This window comes from Colletotrichum siamense (assembly GCF_013390195.1).
Source record: "Colletotrichum siamense strain Cg363 chromosome Unknown KSG_Cg363_contig08, whole genome shotgun sequence".
Classification (NCBI taxonomy): Eukaryota; Fungi; Ascomycota; class Sordariomycetes; order Glomerellales; family Glomerellaceae; genus Colletotrichum; species Colletotrichum siamense.
In genome coordinates, this window is record NW_023501021.1 from 3,531,919 (window position 1) to 3,557,685 (window position 25,767).

The 25,767-nt window shown below is 54.8% G+C and overlaps 2 protein-coding genes across 2 annotated transcripts; one reads left to right on the forward strand and one right to left on the reverse strand.

Moving 5' to 3' along the window:
* Positions 1-2,659: 2,659 nt before the first annotated feature.
* CGCS363_v012449 (uncharacterized protein) lies at positions 2,660-4,365 on the forward strand (the record flags this gene model as incomplete). The annotated part of the gene is made up of 3 exons (XM_036644298.1): positions 2,660-2,749; positions 2,829-3,082; positions 3,138-4,365. The coding sequence occupies 3 exons, from the start codon at positions 2,660-2,662 to the stop codon at positions 4,363-4,365; spliced, it is 1,572 nt and encodes a 523-aa protein (XP_036490452.1).
* A 9,649-nt stretch (positions 4,366-14,014) lies between these two features.
* On the reverse strand, positions 14,015-15,284 carry CGCS363_v012450 (putative transcriptional regulatory protein; the record flags this gene model as incomplete). The annotated part of the gene is made up of 2 exons (XM_036644299.1): positions 14,015-14,719; positions 14,772-15,284. The coding sequence occupies 2 exons, from the start codon at positions 15,282-15,284 to the stop codon at positions 14,015-14,017; spliced, it is 1,218 nt and encodes a 405-aa protein (XP_036491036.1).
* Positions 15,285-25,767: the final 10,483 nt, after the last annotated feature.

Here is a 25,767-nt window from a genome sequence, read left to right on the forward strand (position 1 = left end):
TTCACGTGTCAGGTTCTACACCCCTACGACCTCATGTCTGTTCGCAGCCCGGCTCGCGATTGGGTTGTGGGCTGGATGACAGGTGTGCCAGACGTGTGCGGAGGGAGGCTGATGACTCGAGCGTCGTCGAGATCAACATCCTTCTGTCGCCCGTCGCCCGTTGGGCCGGTTTGAATGGCTCGACAAGGCACCGACGCCCATTTCCCAAGCAGGGCAGAGCAGGTTTGCACGGCCATAGTACCCGAGAACGAAGTGGCTCTGTCTCGGTCTTACAGCCGGCGGGATACCTCAAATCAGCGAAGAACGAGTTGCTTGTCATCTCGACAAACATATGTGGTCCTCTTATCAACCGGGCAAGCGTCACCGTGGCCGTGGACTGTAACAGCAGGCCCCAGGCCAGACCCAGAATCGCAGATTACGAGGTTAAAGATTGGCAGTGACTGCTAGGGCGGCAACGGTGGCATACGCAGCATCTGCCATGTTGGTCCCATCCAACGTCGTCCGATGATATGACGAGCGGATGGCTGATGGTCGAGGGTATGCCACATGCGTTACCTCAGGCGGACAGGATTAGGTAACAGCGACGAGACAAGACACGGAGGTGGCCGCGGGAATCCACGAGCCATTGCGACGTGCCGAGAGGTAAGCTCCCTTGCTGCCAGCCAGCTAGCCGGGTCCTTGGGGAAGTTGGGAAATGAAGATGGATGTGGTCAGTCTAGTAGCGTAGTATGGAAGGCAAGAATATTTGGAGACATTGAATCGCGGGTGAACGATGTACTAGCAATACCCAAGGTTGGGTTGGAGGCAGGTTCCGTTTTGCTGGGAAGCAGTGGAGAGGGGCACTTTGCAAGGAAGCAAGGCTCTGGGATTGGAATTGGGATCGTGGTTCCATCCGGAGACGAAGACGCGGAAGATTTTTTTTGGGGTCTTGACGAGAGGAGACGACAGCAAGACAGGGTCGCAGAGCAGGGCAGGGGGCAGGGACAGGGCGGGCTGGGAGTCCGGGTAGCGGTTGATTGGAGGGTCATGAACGACGGGCGGTGCGTGGGACTCGACAAGTGTCGAGGACTTTGGGGAGTCGAGGAACTCTGATATCTGGTGCGGATATGCACAAATACCGTGTTTATGCATGCAGACGGCGGCGATCTTCGGATTGCTGCAACCCCCGCATTAGCCAGGGGGTCTTTCTAGACTCTGCCGGGATCCACCCATGTTGCTGAAATCTGCATTTCCCTTTTGGGACATTCTTGCGAAACGTCCCTTGACCTACCGGCTGCTCACCAATGGGCGCGCTCCCTTCTCCTTCTCTCTCTCCCTCTCTCTTTCTCGCGGCCGTGTCTCTCCACGTCCACCACGTCTGATGTTCATTTCTCTCACACCTTCGCTTTTGCAGCCCTCATTACATACACCTGTCTTCTTCTATTCGTCTCCTCCTCCCATGTTTCTTTCCCTGCCACTGGCTCATTGACGTTCCTTAGCACCAGGGGGTACACATCTACTATGCAGTCAGTACCTCACCTCCAGTAACCAGGACCCCCGTCTCAAGGCGGACCAGGTCAATTGAAACATGTTCTATCCACTCGGTCTGGTTGTCCATGTCCAGGGTCCCAAACCTCTCCAATCCCTACCTGCTTTTTTCTCTGCTGCTCCCAAAACCACCAAATGTACGAGGTACGGGGCAGCCGGCGAGCTGCCCGCATGTTCGTGAGTATCTGGTATCTCTCTCTCTCTCTGTGCCTGTCCGTCTCTCTGTCTCTCTCTGTCTCTCTCTGCCGTTGCTTCTGATGGCCTGCGTGTCACGCATAGCGCTGGCACGCTTGTTCGGCCTGTCTCATCATTTCACCTCCTTCAATGGCGCTTGTCGTGTTAGTCTTAGAAAAGTGTCTACCGCCCCGACCTCCGTCCACATTTTTCTTCCTCTGTTGACCCATTCGCCTCTTTTTTTATGACTGTGGCCTCCCACAAACGCTGCCTGGGCCGCCATTTTTGGGCCTCTTTTCCTTGTCCTTTTCCTTCATCACAGTCGCCCGGTCCGAGTCGGGAGTCGGACCAATATCAAGACGCCATATTCGCCTCTCCCACCAAATCGAGACATCGCGGCAGCCAAGAAACCTGTCAACATCTATACGTACATACGCATACGTACCAACCAAGACCTGGGCTGCATCTTTCTACGCCTTCGTCTTGCAGGCGGCTTCCGCGAGTTAATGTAGATGGCCCCTCGTTGACTCCATCACATCCCTATCCCGGCCCTGGATCTGTCCAGTCTGCCTCCACCTGGACCTCCTCCTCATCCTCCGCCTTTTCGTCGCCGTCGTCGGTGCGCCTGTGTTCGCTTCCGTCCCGCAGTCGCCACACGGCTAGTTAGCTTGCTGCTGGCTAACCTGGGTCATCTTATTGTACCCGCTCGTGACATTGTCCGCAAACAGATTAGCCCCGTCTGTCAACCGGCGGATCATGACTTCGGACCATCCCAGCTCTCTTCAACAGCACAACGCTTTCGCATTTGATGGAACCGTTGATAAGACCCTTACTTCCCCCCTCGATGCCAACCAGGAAGCTTCTTTGCTTGCCCCTACCTCTACCTCCCTCCCCCTATACCTTAATCCATCCTTGACTCTCTCCTGCTCCTTCATGTGGAAGCGCCACTTGTTGGCGAATGGCTACCGCATCCTCCCTCCGCTCACCTCCTCAAAAATGGTCTCTTAACGACCTGAGCTCTGAGCTGCTAGCTCTGATTTTCGAGCAGGTATGTATCTCCTGCCGGTCGGGCTCAACTGCTCCACAGGCAAGACAACTCGAAGCATTGACTTACCAGAGGCCTGCAGCTTAGAGAAATTGACGAGCGTGCTGTTGCCGCATCACGATGCATATCAAAACGTTTTGATGCGATAGCGACCCCCGTAACGTACCAGACTTTACGTCTTAATGAGCGCATTGTGGCGCCCGACGCCGAAGCGCTGTTTCCTAATCTTCTGCGCCATGTTTCGACCTTTACCAACCACGTGGTCGTTCGCAGCGACCTGGACCCGGACGGCATTCGGAGAGTGCTGGATCGGGTTCAAAGGCTCAAAACTGTGCGGTAAGCTGATCCACGCACTGGCGGCGGTTCCAACACCCACTGACTCCTTTTGCAGGTGGCAGTATGTAGACGCGGAGTTCAGATCAGGGCGACTATGGCTTCCGTCAGACGTGCTTAACCCACAGCATACGCGGTTCAACGGGACCAAGCTGTTTGTAGAGGATCTTCCACTCCGAGAGTTCGAGGGGCAGCTGCGAGACACCTACGTTCGAGCGATACCTACCGACCTCCTTGTTTCCCTCAAACTGGCGAGCCCTGCACCACCGCTCACGACCCGGCTCAACTCGCTGAAACAGCTTCTCCTGCTGTCGCGCCGTCTCCAGACCTTCCACTACGAAGACCGAGGCCAGGGCACGAACTTCAAGTTTGCGAATGGTGAGCGAATGCCTCCGCTGAAGGACCTGGTGCTTAAGTCGTACGATTGGAACCACTCCAAGGAGGAGACGCGTGCGTGTTGGGATTTCGCCAATCTCGAGTCGCTCGATCTGATATCCGTCCCGGTCTTCAATTTCCTGTCTTCCGTCGACTTCACCGATTTGACAGGCCTACGACGGTTGCACTGCGAAGACTACAGTGCACACTTGGTGGACAAACGCCAGGAGGCGACAGGGGGCATGTATTTGCTTGTAGCCAACCACATACGGGCGCTGCAGACGCTGAGTATGACATGCCACGTCCAGCTCTTTCCCTTGGACGGTATCTTGAGGCATGGAAACTCGCTACAAGAACTTCGATTCCGCGATCACGTGGGATTTGGCGAAGAGGACAGACGATGCCCGACCCTCTGGGCTGAAGACATCGCGACGTTAGCGCAAGGACTGCCGTACGTCCATACGCTCGAGTTGGACATGGACGTAGCTCTCTGCGACCCTCCCCAATTCCTGCGCGCCCTCTGCAGCTTCCGCAGTTTGCAGACTCTCACACTCCACGTGCAAACGGTCCTCCATCCTCTGGAGGTCGTTCACCCGGGCATGGACCGCGACTACGACGCAGCTGTCCGCACCTTCCAGTTCCTGTTGAGCGGAAGGGAGCATACCAACCCCGAGCTGCCCTGGAAGCAAATCACCATCAACGTGGGCGGCTGGCGGAAAGTCATGGTTCGCCGGTTCAGTGCCGCCTGGCGCCGGCAGAACGAGAACGGCGTCTACGCCGAGCGATGTTTTGTGCTTGAAAGGAATGAATATGGACAGATGAACTACCGCGAGGAGATGAGCGTGGAGGGACGCTCGTCAACGCCAACGCCTGACCCACCAACACCTAACATGGATACTGATTACGACTGACGAGAAGGCAAGGGTCTCAGGGATCACAGCATTACGTGCGCGGATGGATGAGGTGGTGGAAAAGTGCATGCGAAGAATGCATAATAAAATTAAAAACGGAAGGAAACCGAGATACAGGGCCATCTCCGGCACACAGGCATAGATGGAGGCTGGTCGAGACTAGCTCTCTAATCTTAATGATACCAACGACGTTCATGATCTCTAAATCTGGCTACCCGGTCGCCCTGACCACTACCACCGCACTATGAGTGTCTGTGACCTTTACTGCGCTTGGTATGACTTCCCAGGCATGAGAAACCATCCGCGTGATGCAATTGGCTTGGCAGGTTAACCGAACAGCACAAGGTTTGCCGTGCATGACGTGTCGACGGCCAGAATTGGAACAGCATCCCAAGACGGGTGTCGTTCGCGACTTGACCGGGCAGAAGATTGGAAGCGAGAGTTGACAGCCGTAAAGCGTAAAAGAGCAAAACCACATGGCTTGGACGACGTTGACTTTTCATGGTGTGAAGCCAAGCCTTGTCCAGCCCGCTGGTTCATTCGTTCCGCCTCGGCAGGTTTGACAGGTGACAGCTCGCACCAAAACCGCAGACGGCCCTTAAGCTCTCCCCCATACATGGCAAGGGTTGGTCGAACTTTGCGTTTGTCGCGACACGCGGAACCGGACTGGAACCCCCCGGGGCACCTCTGGTCGTAGCTTCGCCTGGGCATGGCGGCATGGCTGCCGCCGGCTTCGGGGGCCGGTTTGCTAACCGTCCCGGGTATCCACAGTCGTCGGTGAAGCTTTCGGTGAAGTCATTCGGTGAACAGGCTCTCACCGGTCACCATTCGAGCGAAGACACCTTCACCTAGGTGAAAGGTGAGGGTATCGTGGGTCAAGCTGCTATTCACCGAGACACAAATGAGAGGTGGGCAGAAAAAATATTAATTCAATTTGAAGCCGTTCCTGAGAGCAATCGATCCTGGTGACTTGGTCTTTGTATTTCGCTTGCCTGCTGGGTGTTGTGGTGGACTTGAGATTCGCCGAGAAACTTGAGACACGAAGGTAAATATTAGTTATTTTGGAACCCACAAAACACACTGCAAGCCTGATAAGCCCATAGGTGTTCTTGAGTGCATGATGATAGAGTTATAGCTGTAAAATGGCATCTGTCTGAGCCAAAAGGGCCTAGTTGACCTAAATGACGGACCCTTTAGGTCCCTTGACAGCTTCGCTGTTCATAAAGTGCAAAACAACTCAAGGTGACGAAAGATTCATATCATAATCAAGGTAGGAAGCTATGAGAGAGTATGTATTCTACGTCAAGAGACAGAGCAGATGACGAATTGAAGCCTCTTGTTGTAAGAGGAGCAGCGGTCTACGGGCATGCCAATGCATATTTCTACCGGGACGATGGCATCGGCTATCAGTCTTCAATGCGTTCAAGGTCTCTGATTGTTTTCCCTTTTCTTTTACGAGAGTAAAGAAGACAGACGGAAGGAACGCAGATGTTACAGCGAATGGTACCTTGCTTCATGACTACGACTTTTCTCCTGTCGTCATTGGTTGGTATGCGAACTGCAACAAGCAGACGCAGAGCTTCTCTCTTGCCAAGGCCACTTGACCTTTTTCTTCGCTTCTCTTCCCTTGTACCCAAGGTTTGCATGGACTGCACTCGAAGCTGACTGGAATTTGTGGTCGAGGGATTCAAATCGCAAAATGGATCAGTTTGCTGTCTGTCGGGTATCCTCAAAGTCACATTCGACCTAGCAACCACTGCTGGAATCTCGACCGCATACAGCTTCGATGAATCTCCATCCAGGTCGGTCATTGCCTTGTTGGTTCGCAATGATACGATTTTGAAGAGGGTCCTCAGCCGCAAACATCGCCATAGAGACATGGGGGTCAGCACCAAAACAAAAGCTCCACACGGTGTGGGAAACCCAATGTCCCGTGACAGGTTGCTAGTCAAACATGGCGGTCTCCCCATGAGGTACGTATGGCGAGACATTGCATTTGCTGGGCAAACAAGCCGAGACCGAACGCTCCTGAGCGTTGACTGAATACGGCAAATGTCTCACGGCGGCGTCGGGTGTCGACTCAGAATCGACTATTGCCACTGAGCCGTATGCGTAAACAATGAGACATTGGTCCCGACAGTCTGGTCCAGACTAGCTTGTGCCATGGGAATTGGAATGGCCCGCAAGACATGCCCCAGCCGTGCCGCCTTCGCTTAACCCCGGGATGCTTGCGAGACCTTTTGGTATCATAGCTCAGACATTCCTCAGTATGCCCTTGGATGACTCGAGCGGAGACTGTACTTGGTAAACAAAACCTACATTTGCATCAGCGATTGCAACCCTAACCCTGGAGAGAACTAGTCGACTTGACAGAGAGAGATACTGGCAGAACCATAATTACAAGTAACCATACATGTCGCGCATTCCAACATGAATGCTAGTTCTTATGTCTCTGGTGTCCCATCACACCCTGCCAGCGCACGCCTCAGCAGAAATACCGGATAGAAGCTGGCAGCTTCGGAGTAGGCGCCGCGAAGCTGGCTTTGGATCGCCCAAATTCTTCTTCTCGATAACGTGTCTCGATCGATATTATGGCTGACTCGCACAGGAATTTCGGTCTGTGTTCCTCGATCCGCTGCCTTTTTTCGAAGCCACACCAATGATGCTGTCAGTGGCACTTTAGGTCCCAAGGAGTCGGGCCTTCGGGCGGGAGGAAGATTCCGCAAGGGATCGGAAAGGGTAGCGTTATCGTTTTTGATCGTTTTTGGCTAGCCCAGACCATCAGGATGCTTGAATAGCTGATGTGAGACAGAGGCCCAGTAGTTGATAACCATGATTCTTCTTGTTCGGAATGTTTGTACTGAAAATGTCGGTCTTCTCCGTTCTCTGTATATGCTTTCTCATGAGCCCAAAATGCCATTGTCAGTTTGATGATTGGAATCTCTTCGTGACTTCGACACTAGCCGTCATAGTGACTCCTCTCCCTTGATTTCTCGAGCGGGGACAGCCGAGAAACAGGCGTGGGCGGGAGGGACAATCCGATCCATCCCAGGAATGCGCAATGATAATTATGATTCATCTGGGATCGATAAGTATTCTCGGCTGCCTAGCGCGAACGGTTCAAGGGAGAACCAACGGAGTCGAGAGATGGGGTATGTAAATTAAGCATAGCCTGTTGGTGTTGCTAAGGCTTGTCGTTTGCAGTCTCAAGGACAATTCGCCTTGCTCTCGAGTTCCCTCGGCCCTCGGCGCCTTTCACATCACATTTCGCTCGGATGACTTTCCTCTCGATCGACGGAAAGGACTGCGGTTGGATTGGCCTTCGGCGGGCTATTATTGATAACAAATCGCTGTTTGTCTTCTGGAGGAATGTAATTAGCCAGACATAGTTTGAAGTAAAGGACGGGTAGAGGCAACCGTGAAACTAGAGGGAAAGATGATGGTCATTGAATCAAAACCATTGGACTCTGGAGAGACATATGCGTCCCCTGAAATCGCCACACGTGCTTGGCCCATGGATCTACCGCGATGTTGTCAGCCGGCCAGGGATATATCGAGTTCAGAAGCGGCACAAGAACTCCACCATAACAAAATCGATTGGAAACCGGATTGTGACAGCCGCAAGATGGGTACTGCGGTAAGCAAGAGGAAAAGCACAGCAGCACGTGTCCGAGATGCCCGTGGTATTCTTCGCACGTCATGGAAAGTAACTTCGATGCACTTCACCGGTCGAGTCTCAAAGTTTGCTCTCGCTGTAATACGTTCAAGCACTGCGGCACCATACCATCCAAAATAGCTTGCCGCCTTCAGCTGAAATGTTGCTGCCGCCTGCCTACCTTATTACGTCTGCTATGGCGGCGTGGTTTCCAGGTTCTTTCCTGTTTGTTCGCTGCCAACCCAAGACTGCAACGCACTCCCCTTCTCTTCCCTCGTTCGTACCTTGGCGCAGCCCAAACGTTCGTCCTTTCCCAGAACTTTAGCTCTCCAGCCAGGCTGGGAAAGCCACAACGTAAATCCAACATCCGTGCCGCTTGGGAGAGAGACACATCCATAGCGCCGCCGTTTTCAGTCAGCACGCCTCGTTCCATCCCTTCCTTCGTTGCCCCTCACGCCCAATTCCCACACCACCCCCTCCAGAACCAACTGGCCGCCCTGCCGTCATCAGCGGCACGTCCATCGTCCGAGCTTCGGGTTCGTATCGTCCTTTCCCCCGCGTCTTTGGACTCTTCCCGGGTTCTCTCATTCCCAGATACTATGGATACGTATGTGTCTGGCCACAAGACGACACTCAGGTACAAGGCCGTACAGCCTCCGATGTTGTCTGACACACGTACCTCAGGGTGCTGTCTCGCAGTTTGTACTGCCCACTGCGGCAGGCGGCAGGCAGAGACGTCGCCATATCCTGGAGAATTGCGCCCGCATAGCGTCAAGGACATGTGACGTCCCTTTTCGAACCAGTCGACAGAAGACCACCCAACCACAATAGGTAGGAAGACCCATTGGAATGGCCGTTCACAATGCGCCTCGACGTTTGCTGTAACGAATAGAGACAAAATAACCATCCTGGTGATTTTAAACGGACAGATCGAAGACCAAGACTCATACGGACGTACCTTGATGCTTCCGGATGGACAGCCGTCCTGCAAGATTGATGCACGTCAGGATGTAACCTCAGAGCCAGACGAGAACGAATAGAGGCCAGATGAACGTCTGGTGTTTACGTCCCGTGTCCCGCCCGCCCGTCGGCCTGCCTCCTCCAGGTCTGTGAATAGGGACATTCGGATCTTCCCCTCATTCCTCGGTGGCCCCGAGCCGTCAAGTCCAGGTGCCGCTTGGTGCCCAGTGTCTGGAGCTAAGTAGATGGTACCTGACGATTACACCGCTCGGATGGCTTTTTCTCTCGTTCCCCCTTCTCTATTGCCCCCCCCTCCACACCATGTGGTGGTGTGCGCGCTGCAAGATCCCACCCCCTTCCCCTCCCATCTTCCCAACTCTACACCTCCGCTTCTATTCGTCCATTCTATCCCGCCTGGTTTTCTGACCGTCTGTTTCAATCTCTTCACGGCCAAAAAATATGAGCCCCTCCTCGCCTAGCAAACCGAACTAGAGCCGCTGGACAATACGGCCCATGGGAACTAACGCAAGCCCGCTAATATCAAGTCATCTCATTCATCCGCTTCATACCGCCAGATAGCGCCTTTTCTATCGGCCTGTAGCACCTCTGCCCCTCCTCCCTTGGCCTCGCTAGCAGACCGCCAGGCCCGTCATCTCGCCGCCACCTTTCCAAGCGTACCAGGAGCCGGGTGGATGGCCACGTCGCCATTGAATTCCTCTAGTCCGCTGTGTTCCTTTGTCTTTCCGCCGGCTAGCAAGCCCTTCCCTTCGGACTTGGCCCTAAAAGAGCCAAAGGCCTTTTTAATCGGCTGAAGGCACGTTTTAGCACATCACGAGTCTTGCGCCATGTACACACAGAGATTCAATGCCTGGGTTGACTCTCCCGACCCTGCTCCTCTTTGAACATCTATCCACTCCATGTTTTGGAATTTAGATTCAGCGTCTCTCCTGGTGTTCCCCTTCTCCCCCAAGAAATGGAAAAATAAGAGAGCACGGTGTCTAGTGCGCTGCTTGTGGTTTGGAAGTTGATTGCACGTCCATGTAGCTCCAAACACACTAAGGATATTTGAGTCCAGAAAGTAGCTGCCACATAACGTTTCTGCACACGCCATATCCACTTTAAGAGGGCAAAATGGACTAAATGGAGAAAAGAAAAAAAAGCGAGAGACCAGACCTTCGTGCCATGCGGACCTGCGTCCGAAGGATTTCCCACGAAGCAGGGACGGGGATAGGAGCGAGTAGTATCAACCCGGCGGCTTATCGCCCTTCAGCTTCCCCGTAAGACGTGTCCCCGTAGTCGATGTCGCCCTTCAGGCTTCAGCTTCAGCTTCCCCCGTCGACTTTTGTCCCCGTCGTCGTCTGCTGTCCCTGTAGGTGACAATGTAGCCCCCTTTCACACCCTCCGTCCCCATCAACGACTGGTATTGCTGCAGACGCACATCTCTCTCTCGACTCGCTCCGCCCACTGGTCTGCCTCCTACTGGGCCTGACTGGCTGGCCGGCCGGGACAAGGAAGTCGGGCCAAGCGCGCCCAAACCGAACTAAGTAAGTCCTTTCTAGGGACTGCTCTCCAAGTACATAGAAATGCGTTCCCTGCTCGCCCGCGCGCACTTGCCTCCGGCCTCCGCTTCAATCTTGCGCAAACCCAAGGCACCTACCTAGCTCATCTGCAAAGCATCGGGAGGGTGCTTGAGTTTAGTCATGTACCTCGTGGTAGTAGTTCGCCTTTTTGGACTGGACTGGCTGGGGCTGGGCTCACCGTTGAACTTGGAACGGCCCATGAACCGTCCGCGCGCAACGCGGACACACTGACCAGGCAAGGCAGAGGAGCTGCTCACTTGGAAGCCACCACCTTTCCTTCCCTCCTGACTTTGCGTGTGCGGCGCTTCGGCCCCGACTGACTTGCATCCATCAAGCACAGACGTATGTGAGTAATTGGGCCTGCGGGTGACAGAGAAGCCGGTGTTCGCCCTAACTGCGAGCTAGAGCTATGGAAACCTCCTATCAACTTTCAAAGATCCAAAATCTGCTCTTCCATTCTTTTTTTGCTAGTGTAGTTAGCAGTGATTGGTGGTGGTTGGTAATGGTGGTGGTGCGTGTGTGTGTGAGTGTTGCTCTGTTCTGATATTGAGGGCGACAGACAGACAAGGGAGCTCCAGCCTCCTCACCCCTCGTGTCATGTCGGTGAGCAACGTATGCGTGCGTGTGTGGTGTGTGTGTGACTCGAGTGTACATACCGGTTCTTCGGACCACAGTGCTCGTCGACGCCAACGGCATTCTCCTTTGGGTGACCGCCCTTACCCCCTCTCCCCTCCCCTCTTGAACACCCCCCCTTGCCTTGGCACGCTCGCGCGGTCTGCGCAACTAGGATCAACCCAATCCCAGTTCTCCATGAGTGTTGATTGCGGAGAGGGGCACCGAGGCCCGGCCACCTCTCATCCAACCCATCACTCATCCGCTTGCCTCTCGTTTGTCGTTGACCCGCTGAGGAGCTGGGAATTGGCGGGAGGGGAGGGGAGGGGAAAGAGGACCTAGAAAAAAAAAAGGATACAGAGAGAGAAGGTGAGCGAGCGAGTGAGAGAATGTGACGGCAAGAGAGACAGACAGAGAGGAGTAAGAACGAGCACTAGCGTCAAGGGTCCCCGAAATCTCGACAAATGGCCTGTCGAGTCCTCGTCCACTCCCCAAAATGTACCAACCTTGACCTGGCCTTTTGCCTCGAACTGCTTGCCTGTCTCGCGCAGCAGCGGCCATCCAGCGCGGAGTTGTTTAAAGTGGCCCTGCCCAGAATTGGGACACCGGACGGTAAACGGTGGTACTGTTGCCGCCCGTACCTGACCTTGACCTTGACCAACATCCATCCGTAACAAGGAGGTCCAAAAAGAAGGGGAAAGAAGAGTGAACACGACTTCCATCCATCCACCACCACCACCACCAACCACGGGCACTACCACCACAAACAACAGAAAATACGCACAGAGGGTGGAACGAACAATCGGCGTTAATTTTATGTGGGCCAATAAAATTTGAACCACGTAGATCTAGCTGACATCTTTTTTGGATTTATCTACTTCCTATTGTTCGTTCATGTTGGATATCCTTAATTACATTCCATTCTTGTCAGTAATGGTTCTCGGCTTTGTCTGGTGACGTGTGTTTTGAGCATCTTTGTTCTTTGTGACCTTTGTGTGTGTTGTTGTCTGGGGCAGAGCTGTTGCGGTGGCGTCGACGTGGTCTTCCTTTGTTTGAGTTGTGTTTGTATTCTCCTCTGGATACCCGAAGAGCTGCTCTTCTGACCCATTGGCAACAGAATCAGTCCTTGTTTCTTTTTGCCCCCTCTACTGATTCGCTCTGTTCGAGTCCCCCCGAGGAACAAACTGGCTTTGTCGCCTTTTTTTTTTTTTTTTTTTTTTTTTTTACTCTCTGGTGTCTTACCATGCCGTAGACGGCAACCTCGCCGCCGGCTTTTGACCGAAGGAGGCAATGGAACAAGGGATGGATACCTACCAAGAGAAAGGCACGGCACGCACACCGCGCCGTACCACACAAGAAAAACCGATTAAAAAAAAAAAGAGCGGAGCAAACGATTAAAAAAAAATACGTCGCTTTTCACAGTTCTTCCCAACCGCTAAGACGGCACGGCCAACGGCTGGCTGGCATCGGACCGGCCCCAAACCTTGGGTTGGGTTTGGTTTCTAGGCTGGGGAACTGCCACGCGCGTGCGCTGACCTGTCCGTCCGTCCCCCCCTTCCCCCGAGAGACTCCCCTCCCCTCCCGTCCTTTGGCCCCCAAACTGGACTGGCTGGCTCAAGCTTTTCGGTCGGGGGGTGTGTGTCGTTGGCACGTACGTTTTCGATATCGATATATTAGTGCTTGACGTCCCTTTTGGCAGACGTATGGCGTGTAGCAGACAAATGAACTGCATCTGGCATGTCAAACACGATTCAGAGATAACACGCAAGGGCCATGAAGTTCAGCAGCAATTGCAGTAGACGCCCAACGACGCCGATGCTGGCCTTTGACATTTTTTGTGTTTGACAAAATGTATGCTACGCTCCTTTCATCTCATTACTGCCGCTTCTTCTGCTCCCCCTCCCATTTTCATGATTGTGCGTCATTATATCCGATGATGGTGGACGGGACAGAAACATGAGAAACAAGATGAGAAAACAATGTGGTGAATGAGCAAGAGAGAAAAAAATAGGGGAGGGAACACAAAGCTGAATTTTGTAGCCCTCGCGGTGCCATTCAATAATTTCTGCCGAGGTCGATAACAAACGCAAAAGTGATATCTCTGCCGCCCAGCCCTACCGCTTGCGCGATTTCACATCGTAATAAGTTCGAGGTTTTTGGGTAACATAAGTCTCGGAAATGACACAATGAAAACAAAGAAAGCACAATTGACGCAAGAAAAACATTCCGTGGCAATGAATTGTGGACGATAGGATAGCGTAGAAGAGCGCACCAAAAAAATCAAAAGAAACGACGTGTGCCGTGAGGCAGACCATTCTTAACCCTCTCCGTTCCTTCGGGGAATGACTGTATGAAATGAAACAAGCGCAAAAGAAATCGATATTGGCCATGTGATCGAGGCCTCATGCGGTCTGTAAGCAAGCAAAATACCTCCCACCATTTTCCCCCAGCAAACACCTAAAGCATAAAATCAAGACGATGCTGGCCCGTTTGGCTGAATGCCGATAATCGAATGGAATATCGTCCTCGCCCTTTTCTTTTGTTCCAAAGAAAGCTCTCCGTTTGCTTCGTGCTCGCAACAAACAGAGCCGAATCAACTTCGTCTGTATGCGCCCAAGATAATACCACATACGACGCCTTTGTTGCTGCCGGTAGTCAGCGGCCCACCAGCAATCGCCAAGTATTAGGTAAGAGTGGAGATTTCTTTGTCGTCTTCGTCTTGGGGAATTCAGAGACCGATTACCTGACCAGCAGATTCGTCCTTTTTGGGCCGGGCGAGGCGGTCGAGATCAGATATTCATGTTGGCGGGCTGGGCCAGAGCGACTTTGCGGTTCTGCCGATTTACCTCCTGGGAGGTGGTCTGTTCAACCGTCCCAACATGTTTCTATCAATGTCATGAGGCGCAGGGTTGTCCACCAAATTGTTCAGGCTCATGACAGAGCTTGAGGATGCGGCAGGGGTTGATGAATTGCTCTGGCGCTGAATTGCGGCTGCCGCACGTTCGTCGCCCGTGGGCTGCGAAGGAGCCGAAGACGGCTGTACTGGGCTGTGTCTGGCCGGAGGTGCTCTCGGGTCGTATCCACCGGGCCCAGGTGGCTGATAGTTCATGTAACCCGGACTGCTGTGGTTCGAGCTTGATGCCGGAGATCGTCGGCGAGGATCATCTGCCGAATTGGGGTCAGGTGGTGGGGGTCGAAGCTGCTCATCACCCTCGTCATCCCTTGGACGCCTTCTGCCTCGCTGCGCATCGTAGGGTGAGTAACCGCCTGTCGGCGAGGGCAGGGCCTGTTGTGGGTAATAGCCCCCGTTGCCTGGCTGAGGAGCGTATCCCTGAGCAGGTGGCGGAGGTAGCGAGCCCTGAGGCAGTGGTTGACCGTAAGCTCCGTAGAGTGGTGTGCCGGGAGGAATACCACCTTGAAGAGCAGATACCGGAACGAAGGCGGTCGAGCTAGACGAAGACACAGGCTGGAAGATACATTCCTGGTTCATCCTGCTGCAGTTCACGCATTTGCCGCCAGGTGCGCTTTGGTAGCCACTGCAGCGAATCTACATACTGGTGTTAGCAAGAGAAGACCTGAATCGGCGAATTTTGACCAACCTTTCTTTTGCGGCAGTATCTGCATGCAATGGAAGTTCGCTGTCTCGGAGCTGCTTGTTGCATATTTGGGCCTCCCGGACCATACTCGTACCTTGGCGGGCCCGGGGGACCGTAGTCGTATCTCGGAGCACCCGGACCAGGCGGAGGGTAGTCGGGATAACGACCCGGGGGCGGAGGACCCTGGCGATTGTAATGGTCCTGGTAGTAGGGGTCATACTGCTGAGGAGGAGCCTGTTGCTGCTGTCTCCTGTAGAAATCATCTCTCGATTCAGGCGGTGGTGGGTAGCCTGGAGATCTCGGATCGCCTCCTTGAGGCTGCAGGGGTGGCAACTGTTGGTGAGCGCCCGGCTGCGGCGGAGGATATCCGTTCACAGAGTTAGGAGAGGCATTGTAGCTGCTGGCACGTGGATCGCCTCGCGGGTCAGGATGCGGCGGGTATGACCTCGCATAGGCAGGCTGGCCGTATGCGCTGTGAGGATCTTGGATGGATGGCAGAGATACTGGTGCGGCCATGTTTGGTCTTTGATGTCTGTCGTCGTGATATCTAGAATCTTCAGGGGCTCCTACAGGAGGCAACCGGTGACGAGCTTCGTCTTCTCGCTGTTGGACGGACAAGTCTTCTCTGTGTGTAGTAGAAGGCGGCCCTCGTCCTTGCTCCTCTGCCATGCCTTGGTTGCGGTTAATCCAGCAGGATGCCGCGACTGAAACCGCGACTGAAACCTGCCCTTTGGACGCCTTGCGATGCTAAAGTACTGAAAGTGAAGTAAAAAAGGTGGTAGAATGTGCTGAGGTCTTGGCGTCTAGACTGTCGCAACCAAGAAGCTTGCTTTGATGATGGCAAGCGCGTAGGCTAACCGTCAAAGCCCACTATCAGAAAAACTCGGCGGGCAGGCGCAGGAAGGTCAAGAATCATGACCAAGCAAAGCGTGGCGAAGAATTGGCGCAGTCAGCGAGTTGGCGATTTCGGGTTGTCCGTACACAGCCTGTCGTGCGAAGAAAGTCGAACGTCAGAGAGTGGTGTGCCGTGTAAGCCGTCAGACTGCGCAGGCGCAAAAAATAATAATAAGCGGAGCGGCGCGGCGCGCGATGCAGTGCGGCAACAAAAGAGAGAGCGCGCAGCTTTGACTTTGAGCACGGCGCAACTGGAATGATTAATCTTAAAAGAGGCCGAAATCGATAACAATCCGACTTTCTTGGGCGACAACGAATGACGCAAAGGCGGGCGACAAGTGGGACAGGAGTTGGAAGCTGCTGCTGTCGAGGAATGGAGGTGAGCTCGGGTCGGCGACAGTCAGTCACAAATGCCGATGCTGCGGTTGGCGCGCGAGAGAAGGCGGCGCGGTGATGACGAGTGCTTTCGTCGGGTTATTCCCTTCGCCGCGGGAAGCAAGAGACTGCGTCGCTGTCGTTGTCGTTGGTGATGTTGGAGAGAATAGTTGTGGCTGCGATGAGCGCTGGAGGACAAGATGTTGGTCAGTCGGCAGGTAATGTATGGTCAGGTGAGGACGACCAGGTTGGGAGGAAAGGTAGAAGCAGAGGTCGGAAGTAAAAGCCAGACAAGGCAGGCAAGGCGGGTAATGTAATGTTAAAGGTCGGTCGGTAGGTGCCAGGCCAGGTGCCAGGTAAGGTAAGGTAAGGTAAGGGTATTGGCAGTGGGGAGAAAGAGAGAGTGAGAGACGGAGTGCTGGGAGGGGGGGGGGGGCGTGTGGAAGAGACAGACTGGAGAGAGGGGAAGGATTGCGCCAAAAAGATGGGAAGATGTAAGAAGAGAGCAGCGGCAGCAACTTCGCACTAAGAAGTACGGCTAGGTAGGCGAACCCAGTATTCGTACTTGGAAGGGTTGCCGTGCGGTGCGGTACGGAGCGGTACTAGGAAGGTACGGACGGCACTGGGCTAGGGACGGTAAGGTACCCAGGACAGGGCAGAGACCAGCGACCAGGAGGCCAGGACAGGCCAGGAGAAGGAGAAGAAGAAGAAGAAGAACAGGGCCAGGGTAGGGCAGGGTAGGTAGGCGTGCGCGCGGTGTGTGGCTCCGGCCCAGGGGGGTGGGTAAGTTGTAAGGGTGCGATGCGGTGCGGTCCAGTGCGGACGGGGGTGTAGGGGTCAGGTACGTTAGCTTACCCAGGTAGGTAGGTTGGAGGAGCCAGGCAGGCGGAGGCGGCAGCGGCAGGCTGGCCCCAAAAGAAGGAGAGGGAGCGGCGGCGGCGGCGGCGGCGGCAGCGGCAGCAGGGCAGCAGCAGGCAGTGGACACACGCCGTGGCTGCTGCTGTGGCAGGGACCGTGGAAGCACGCCCAAAGGCCCAGATGCGCGGTGAATCGAGTGTGTGCGGAAGATTCCTACTACCACAACCATCCGTCGTCAGCTCAAAGTGCTACTTTACGTACATTGCGGTGGGTAGCAGAAAGTGAAGTAAGTGGTCGACGTTTGCCAGAGCATTAGGTAAGGCAGCGAGGGTAAGGTGAAGAGACACCATGGTACTGGCAATAAGGTAACCCAACGACATACCTCTCGTATGGACACTCTAGATAAGCGCGTCCTTGCTGCTGGCCTGTGGTTTACTAGGCAGTGTATTGGCAATAAACAACACACGGAAGGTGCCAGTTGGCAGAGTCGTAGACCAAGATGAGACGAGTTATTGTGGTCGAGGTCAGGAGAGATGCCGTCCAAAACAAGAGATGGATGATGAGAAGAACGAGCGTGCGTGCGTGCGACAGGCGTCGTGAGGTAAGGTAGGCAAGAGTGATGAAGCGTGTCGATGATGCAGGAGGTGCAGGAGTTGAAGTAGGTAGGCAGGCTGCCTGGGCAGGTAAAAAACGACTTATTGCGCAGTCCCAGTCTCTCAAGGTCCAGGTCTCAATCAAGGTACGTGCGAAAAGTAGGTGAGAGGTAGGTAAATACCTGACAAGTTAGGTAGGGTATCATCTGTGCCTTTGCCGCAGCACGTACCTTATTTTACCGTGTGTACGCAGCAATTAAGGCAAGGTAGCTAGGTAGGTAATAAGGGAAGAAGAGCCTTCAGGTCCCGTCGATGAAAAAGAAGGGCGGGATAATACACGGGGATGCGGCCGGGGAAAGGCGGCGATGGACGGCAAGGCAAGGCACGGAACGCACTTCCTTTGAATAGCCCAAACGCTCCCTACCCTACCCTGTCTGCACCTTCCTCACTTTTTTTTTTTTCCCCTTCTCTTTCAATCGAGGTTCCTTACTGCATGTGCATGGTACAAGTGCCTGCATACAAAAGGTTAGAAAAGGTGAAGGTGAGAGTTGAGGAAGGCGCAACGGTGTGGACACCAAGGTCTCGCTCGTCAAGAAAGGTACGATACCTTCCTTACCCTACCTGGGAAGTGGTAGCCCAGGTAAAGCAGGTAAGGTAGGGGAAGGTCCAAAAAGCAGGGAAGGTCCAGGTCCAGGTCCCAGCTGCAGTCCGAGGTGCCTGCCTGCCTTTTTGCATCCTGTATAAGTACCCAGTACCACCTTTACCGACTCCCATCACCAGTGCAACAGTAGAGGAGCAATGTGCAGCAGGTCGCGACAGCAGAACCAGAAGCACCATCGCATCTTGCCTCTACCTAGCTCTACTGTACCTTAGGCCCTGCGTCCGCACCCGCATCCGCACACGCTGCAAGCACCTGCAGGCTGGGCCAGCTGGAGCTGCGAGTTCCTACACTGCACTTGCACTGCACTCACGACACCACACGGTAAGGCGAGGTATTCATTCGTACGGGCACCTTCCTTACTGCCACAGCACCTCAGCTAACGACCTTTACAACCTGAGGTGGGCAAAGTATTTCGCAGTACCTACCTACCTACCTACCTACCTACCTACCTACCTACCTACCTACCTACCTACCTACCTACCTACCTACCTACCTACCTACCTACCTCTTACCCGTTCTCTCCTTCGCACACCCCCTCCCCCTTCCCCCGGCCGCCAGGGTCACACGCCCCCTAGTCGACATCACGGTGCATCCCATCCCATCCCATCCCATCCATCCTCACTCAACCTGGAAAGTGTGGATGGTGCAAGTGCGTGGTGGAGAGCGGGAATGGCAGAGCGGGCGGATGATGTCGCGCCGCCCAATGGGTGACTTTCTTGAAGGCGGGAGTATCCCCCTCCCTTCCACCCTTTCCCCCTTCCCCCTTAGGGGCTCCCGTCCTTGGGTTCGGTTCCATGAGACGGGCTCACTTCCAACTTCCAACAGGTAGCACACTCCGTTGGCACTTGCCCCCGCGAACCACTCACAATCCAGAACCCATCACCGGCCCAAACGGTCTGGCATTAGCCCTCCCCCGTCGCTGCACTTCGGTTTGCATCGCGCAGTGCAGCCGCCCAGCCCTTTTCTTGAAATGCTCTTCGCACCAACAACAGCTGAGCCACGGCCAAACCAGTCTTGAAACTTCATCCAGCAACGGAGTTCAGTCACACCCTCTCGTCCACAGTGTTGCCCAAGGGAACCCGCAACACCACAACCGGCCATACACAGCCAGCCATATCGTACCCGATCCCATGCTACACAGACACTGTATTCCCGAGGTCAATGTCCTTTTTCACCAAAATGTCGGTCGTAATATGGGCAAGCATCGAGGCGAACCAGTCCGCAACCCAGCTGCCTTCGTTGGCTCCCTTGACCGGCCCGTCTGTCTTCTTTCTGCCGCCTCCCTTGCTCGGTAGCTTGCCATGCACCGTGGCACTTTCGACATGGTACCGATCCATTATACCCTTCAAACGAGCCGCCTTCCAAAGACGTCGGTGGCCAAGTCATCATTTGGATGGCAAGGTCGTACAAACCTCTTGGCCATGACAGATGAGCCGTCCAAGGGTGTGTGTGTTATGTGTGCCCGCGCGAGGGGCCAACAAAGGGATTGAAAGGGTACTTCCGCCGCTTTGCAATGTTTTCTGCCGGCTAGGTATGAATGACCCAAGATAGGTCTAATCCGCAATTGTTCACCTTGCGGCGACTTCCGCGAAAGAGTCGCAAATCCTACACGTAAGTGGTGGGAAGCACCTGACGGGGTGGGGAGACGACCCGGGTTTGCTGTTGGGACTTGGAACTTGGAACTGTGGGGCGTCGTGTTGGTTCCGGCTTCCGTATACCATCCCGTCCATCGCCTTACTCGACCGACAAGGTCTGCTTCCAATCCCTTCTTCCCCGACTGGCGACCCCCTCGCTCTGGGCGCACCCTTCTTCTTTTTCACCTTCTACTTCGCACGCCGAGGTAGCAAAATTTCTTTGCTGCAGACCCTAACACTTTGCGGGCCGTTGGCGGTGGTCGCCGGCATCGTTGCTGTTACCGCCCCGTGCTCGGGTTTGCCCGCTGATTTTTGGCCGCCGTTGTGCCAATCCTGGGTAGTAGTTCCCCCAAGCATCGCCATTCCCTGAACAGACGGACAATGAATGACTCTCGTCATTGCTTGGTCCCAGCGCGCACCGGATCGTTGGATTCGGACGACCTCGTGACAAAGACAGACCAGGGTCCGGGGACACGGCAATAATGTAGAAAGGAACCAAGAACAAAGGACCTCCGCAGGTACCTGCGGCTGGACGGCTGGCTTGGGGAACGGTTTTGGGATGGGCCTCGAGCTATTGGATGTGTCACCTTCCAGCCAAGCCATTACGGGATAAAGAGTCAAAATCACTATTGACGGGCGGCTGAGAATGGAGGCGGCCTGGGTCCATTTTAGACCCGCGTCGCTCATCGTTGGCGGCTGAATGCTGGTTCAATCTTGTCCAAAGTGACGTGGGCGCCTGTCTGCTCGACGCATCTTGGGGAAATCGGACGCGTGCCCGTCCTCGCCTGAGCCCACTTGTTGCTGCGGATTGTCGTGCCGCGTTCACGCAGGTGATGTTGGTGCATGTGTCAATTTTAGGACATGGTGTTGAAATGAGGATCGTAACCCGCACAGAGTCCGACGATGGCTGTTGGAATGGTGATGGTGATGGGGCCCCGAAAGCAACAGAGAGCGGCGCCGGGACGGGAGGACGGCTCAAAGGCGGCCAAGCTGGTTGGCTTGTTGGTCAGTACGGACATCGCGGGATACGCCCACAGAATCTTATAGCCACCTACGGCGTTGATCCCTTCATGGCGTGTTCACAAGTGCATCTTTGGACCCGTGGAAGTCTCGCGGCCGGTCTTCTCCAGTGGTTTGTCTCTGTTGCCCGTCATCCAACACTGTTGCTGCGAGCCGGCCCCCTCATCTCACCCCCCTGCTCGTGTGGCCTGGCCTGCCCTGTCCCGTCGGGCCCTGGCAAGGTAAGGTAGAGAGTGCCTTAGGTACGGCCCTGGCCGGTGTCGTCTGTGGGTGAGGTGCGTGGTGCGGTGCAATAATGTGGTGGAAGCTGTGGAGTGCGGTACCAATCAGGGTAAACGTGCGCCTTGGCTGGACTGGCCGCGCCTAATCCCGTGTCTGAATCCACCAGCCCGGGCGGTGGTCGCAGATCTGGCCGCAGGCAAGCCAAACAGTGTGTTGGAACTTGGGTACGCCGTAGTTGGGGGCGGCCACCACCGCCTGCTGTCTGAAGCATCGCATTGCCTCGCCGCAAGTCAGAACAAACGCAGGGTTGCCTTGGGGTCGTGGCTTGTTGCCGTCCTCGTCAATGATCATAGGGGCTGCTGTTGACGTCTTTCTCCGTCGTTTCGACACGAATTCGTTCGGTATGTCGATTGCCTTGATAAAGGGTTAAGACCGGACTGCGCAACACAACGCGACGCGACGCGACAAGAGTTAAGTTTTCGTGGTGTCTGCAGGGATGGACACGGGCCGTTGCTCTTTCTCATCACTTCCTGAGCTGATCTTTGTGAGCACCGTCTCTACACTGGCGACACGTATTTCCATCCTTTGCCGATGTGTCTCAAAGCGGGACGCCCCTTCTCACACAGTCCTGTCTAGCCTCTGTGTTCCTCGATCTCTGTACACCCACGCTGCAATCACTGCCGATCCCACCACCAATCACGAGTGTGTCTCGTAAGGCCTTTCAAGTCCATATTGGGTTGGGAGGTGGAGTGAAGAAGACGAGGCTTCGCAATGATTAAACCACGTTTCATGACATATGCCATTGCTTGATGGAACCTGACGAAGTCCAGGCCCTGGAGCCAACTCGTGTCGAAGCCACTACAAAGTAAGTAGTTCGGCTGGGAAACAGCCAATATCGGCCCGAGCGAGCCAGAGAAAATCAGGCAAAGCCTACCTAAGTCAGGTCAGATCGGTTCGAGCAACAAGCAGAACGGCTGCCCAAATCTGACGGGTAGCCCGCAGGGCACACGCGGGTGTGCAAACTCTGTTGTTCACTTGTGTCCGTGTCTCTCTGCACTGCGGATCTTGCCGCCGACGTCAAACGGTCGCGAGATTTTTGCCGTCATGGCCGGGATCCCGCTGTCTCCAAGTCCGTGAGCTCCGCCATGGTAGCGAGAACGGATGGCGGTAATGCGGAGATGAAGGCTGAAAAGACCCGGCACGAGAATAAGGGAATCACCCAGAAGACAGAATGCGCAGTCAAACCAAACCCGCCGATGTTGAACAAATTTCGGCGCGCACCTGCAGCGTTAAAACTCGTCGCAGAAAAGCGTGAAGAGAGACGGAGATGCTGCAGAAGCAGGCTCGCGGTTCTGCGTGCGGTGAGTACAGCTCACAGCGGTATGCTTGGAAGTGTCTCAAGAAGATGGCAGCGGGCGGTGAAGGCAACAGGGAACCATGTACGCCTGTGGGTGTGGACATGCAAGATGCGTGCCAGAATAATGTACCGTTTGTACTCCTTGGTGCACATACGCCGAAGGTACTTCCATGTTGACCCTTTTTCTTGCCTGCGTATCGCCAGTCCCGGGCCTGCGCGTCCCAGTCAGCAGCAACGCCCCCTTGCCCGATTTCGAGCTGCGTCACAGGGCGCCGTGGTCCTGTGATGTCGACCACCTGCGCCTCGCCGCCATTCGCTTGTTGGTGGACAGCGGAAGTATGGATCACCGGGTCTCGATCCGAGCACACCCAGTCCACTCAGATGAGCTGAATACGCTGAGGAATTGATGCGTAAGATGGGGTGCGTCTCCGACGCACGCTGTTAAAACGGGGGCGTCGTTTGTGGTCATTCCAGGCCTAGGCCTTTCAATCCCCGATCCTAAGCACCCAAGCAGGTCCAATCGCTCAAATCTAAGGGCTCGAGTTTTAGTCTGGTCTTGTCCTGGTCAGCCCAGAGCTCCTCCACACCCACCGGGGCGGGAAATCTGCGATGATCGGGTTTCAGAAACTCCAGACGACGTCTTTCGTCAACTCCTTCAAGGCTGGTCAAAATGGAACATCTGGGGTCCTGGAGATACGAGGTTTCCAGGAGCAACCTTCTTGTAAAGAGTTTCCAATATCCCTCATATTCCTGTGACTAGAAAGGGCAGCCCTGCTTGCTCCCACTCCATACCGGGCTACGCCGTCCTGCTGACCGCATGTGGCTTAACTCAATTTTCCGGGAACACAAGGTCGCGCGATGAGCCGCGTTCGACAGTGGTGGGACGGGAACCGTTGTGTCAACCATTACATAGATCGAGGTTTGTGAGGCGGTCGAGGTAACTGCCCCATGGTGCCAACTCAGGTGGTTGGCGCCCGAAGAGGATTTTCTCAACCTCAAAACCTTGGAAAGTGGTCAATGCTGATTCGTGATGATAAGTGCTCGGATCAGCTCGCTCAATTGATGTCAAATCGAGGCTAATTATGGCCAATCTCGTCGTCTTCGAGAAAGCCATGCTGCATGACGAGGGTAATTCCAGTGTTGGGGATTTTGGGCGGTTTGGAGAGGTGAGCAAGGATAACAGTTGGAGTGGGTTTGATTGAGTATCGACTCGGGGATGATGTCTTGCTTTGGCGGGGGCTCTCCTTTTCTGGGTCCCTTTTGACAGCAAACGATCCGCACCCGTCCGTGTCTTTGCCTGCGTCTTCTTCTCGCCCAATTTCGATGTTGTGGTATGCCTGGTATGCTGTGTGCAATGAGCAGATGAAGCAGGCATTAGCCTGACTCCTCCAGACAAGCGGTCTTTTTTTCCTTCACGTCGCCTTATTACCCGCTCATTATATGCCCCGGTGGACTGTTGTTTAATTCAGACCATTCAGTTGAATTGTGCGTCGTTTGTCGTTGTGTTGGCTCTGGTCTGATTTCGGGGTTGTCGCTCTGCTCAATGCTTCTTCTGTGGCCGTTGCGCTGCACGGCTGCGGTGGACACGGTGGCTGGAATAAATTGACGGGTCGTACAAATCAGGAGGCTCAGCCATCAGCAAAAACCCAGGGGTCGACAATGGCTGGGGCTTCTCTTCCGCAGCAGCACCCAATGCGACTCGGGTACCCTCTCCTGAGTCTTATCCTCGTGCCTGGCCCCATGTTGCTTCCAAACCGCGTGCGGATGGAGCCTTGTTTTCCCATCAGCCCTTCCCGGTCCCTGTTCTGCTGCCCTGGCTTGTTGACGGCCGCTTTGTAGGTCGCCTGGGATGGGATGGCCTAAGACTGGGACAGCCCACAGGAACCGGCGGCAATCTGACGTTGACAAGGACAGCCGCTCTTGCCCCAACTGTGGGGTAGGGATAGTGGGTGGAACCGGTCGACGTGGAATGGGCCTGGTACACAAGGTGTAACTCTCAAGGCCGACACAGGTATTCTTCCGATGAAAGTCGTGCAGGAGATGCTGTGAGCCATGGTGCCGTACCATCTTCACACACCAACAAGAGTTGTAAGTCAATATTGCAGGCAGCACAGCGCAGCTCGTACGCGTAGCTCCGAGGTCCGATCGTCCTCCGAGATGGCGCATCATACAGAGTTGTCGCATGAGAGCACGGTGCCCTGTGTTACGACGACATGGTTGAGGCTGGGGTGAAGCTCGTCCTCGTTGTATAAAACAAATGCCTTGGGCGTGCTCGAGAGTGTTAGTCTGCAGAAGGCCCAGGAAACAGCCATTTGCGCTCGTAGAAAGTACTGGGCTTTGCGCATGATACCTTGCATGGCGGTGGGCGGTGGCATCCACTGCGAGGAAATGCCCGATTCCGTCCGCCCACGAACCATCGTCTCTTGCTGAATCTAGGGCCCTGCACGCTCCAAACATTGCATGCCGTCGCTATGAAGGGTGACGGAGAGATTGGTACTGGCCAAATTCTGGCTTTAGTCGGAGGAAGACCCAGGATATCGCACCATCATTGTGACTAGACGCGCAGGCAGTTGACCCCAGTGGTGGTCGAAGGTCCTTGTTCCGGCTCCAACGCCGTTCATCTTCCATCAACTCGCTGAGCTCAGCTGAGCCAAACGTCGTGCTAGCCTGAGATTTCGAGTCGCGTTGGATACGAGCCAATGATGGACTCTATCCGGGAGGACGCAGGCTAGCTGTGAGCATGGGTATGCCAGGGCGGCAAGGTAGGCACGGCGTGGCCCTGGCGCATGTCGACTTGCAGATTCCCTTCCCGCCCGCGCCCGCGGCTCACCACCGAGTTTCCCATGTCCCCGTACACACATGGCTGTCAAGGCTGGGTGATCCACGAGTAACCGTTGTCCCGCTAAAGATTGAGTCGTGCTGAATCTGAGGAAGGCCGGATGGGATCTCGTGGAACTCCACGACGTTGCCGTGGCCCCCAACGGAAACCTATTTTCCTTCTTCCCTCTGTTTTCCATGTTGACCGAGACATTCATTATGTCACAATTCGCCGGGTGTGGCCGCGCACTTTTCCATGCAGGCGACGCAACGGCGGCAGACTTTGTCAGTCATAACCAACGGCGGAGGGATGCGGTGTTCCCCCAGGACCCAGAGCTGGATGATGTCTCTGTGTCCCATCACATTTGCGGCATGGCACAGGCAGCACCCCAGCGTTCCATCACATTCGGTGTGGCCACCATAGCGGAACCGCAAGCACAGGTTGGTTAACGAACGTTGTTTGACCAAACAGACGAAATCCATGCGACGTCCAAAGTATGGCGTGGTGCATGATACAACGGCGGGGTTGAAGGACGCAGGAGGCAGATGGGACGGGCGGGAACTCCCA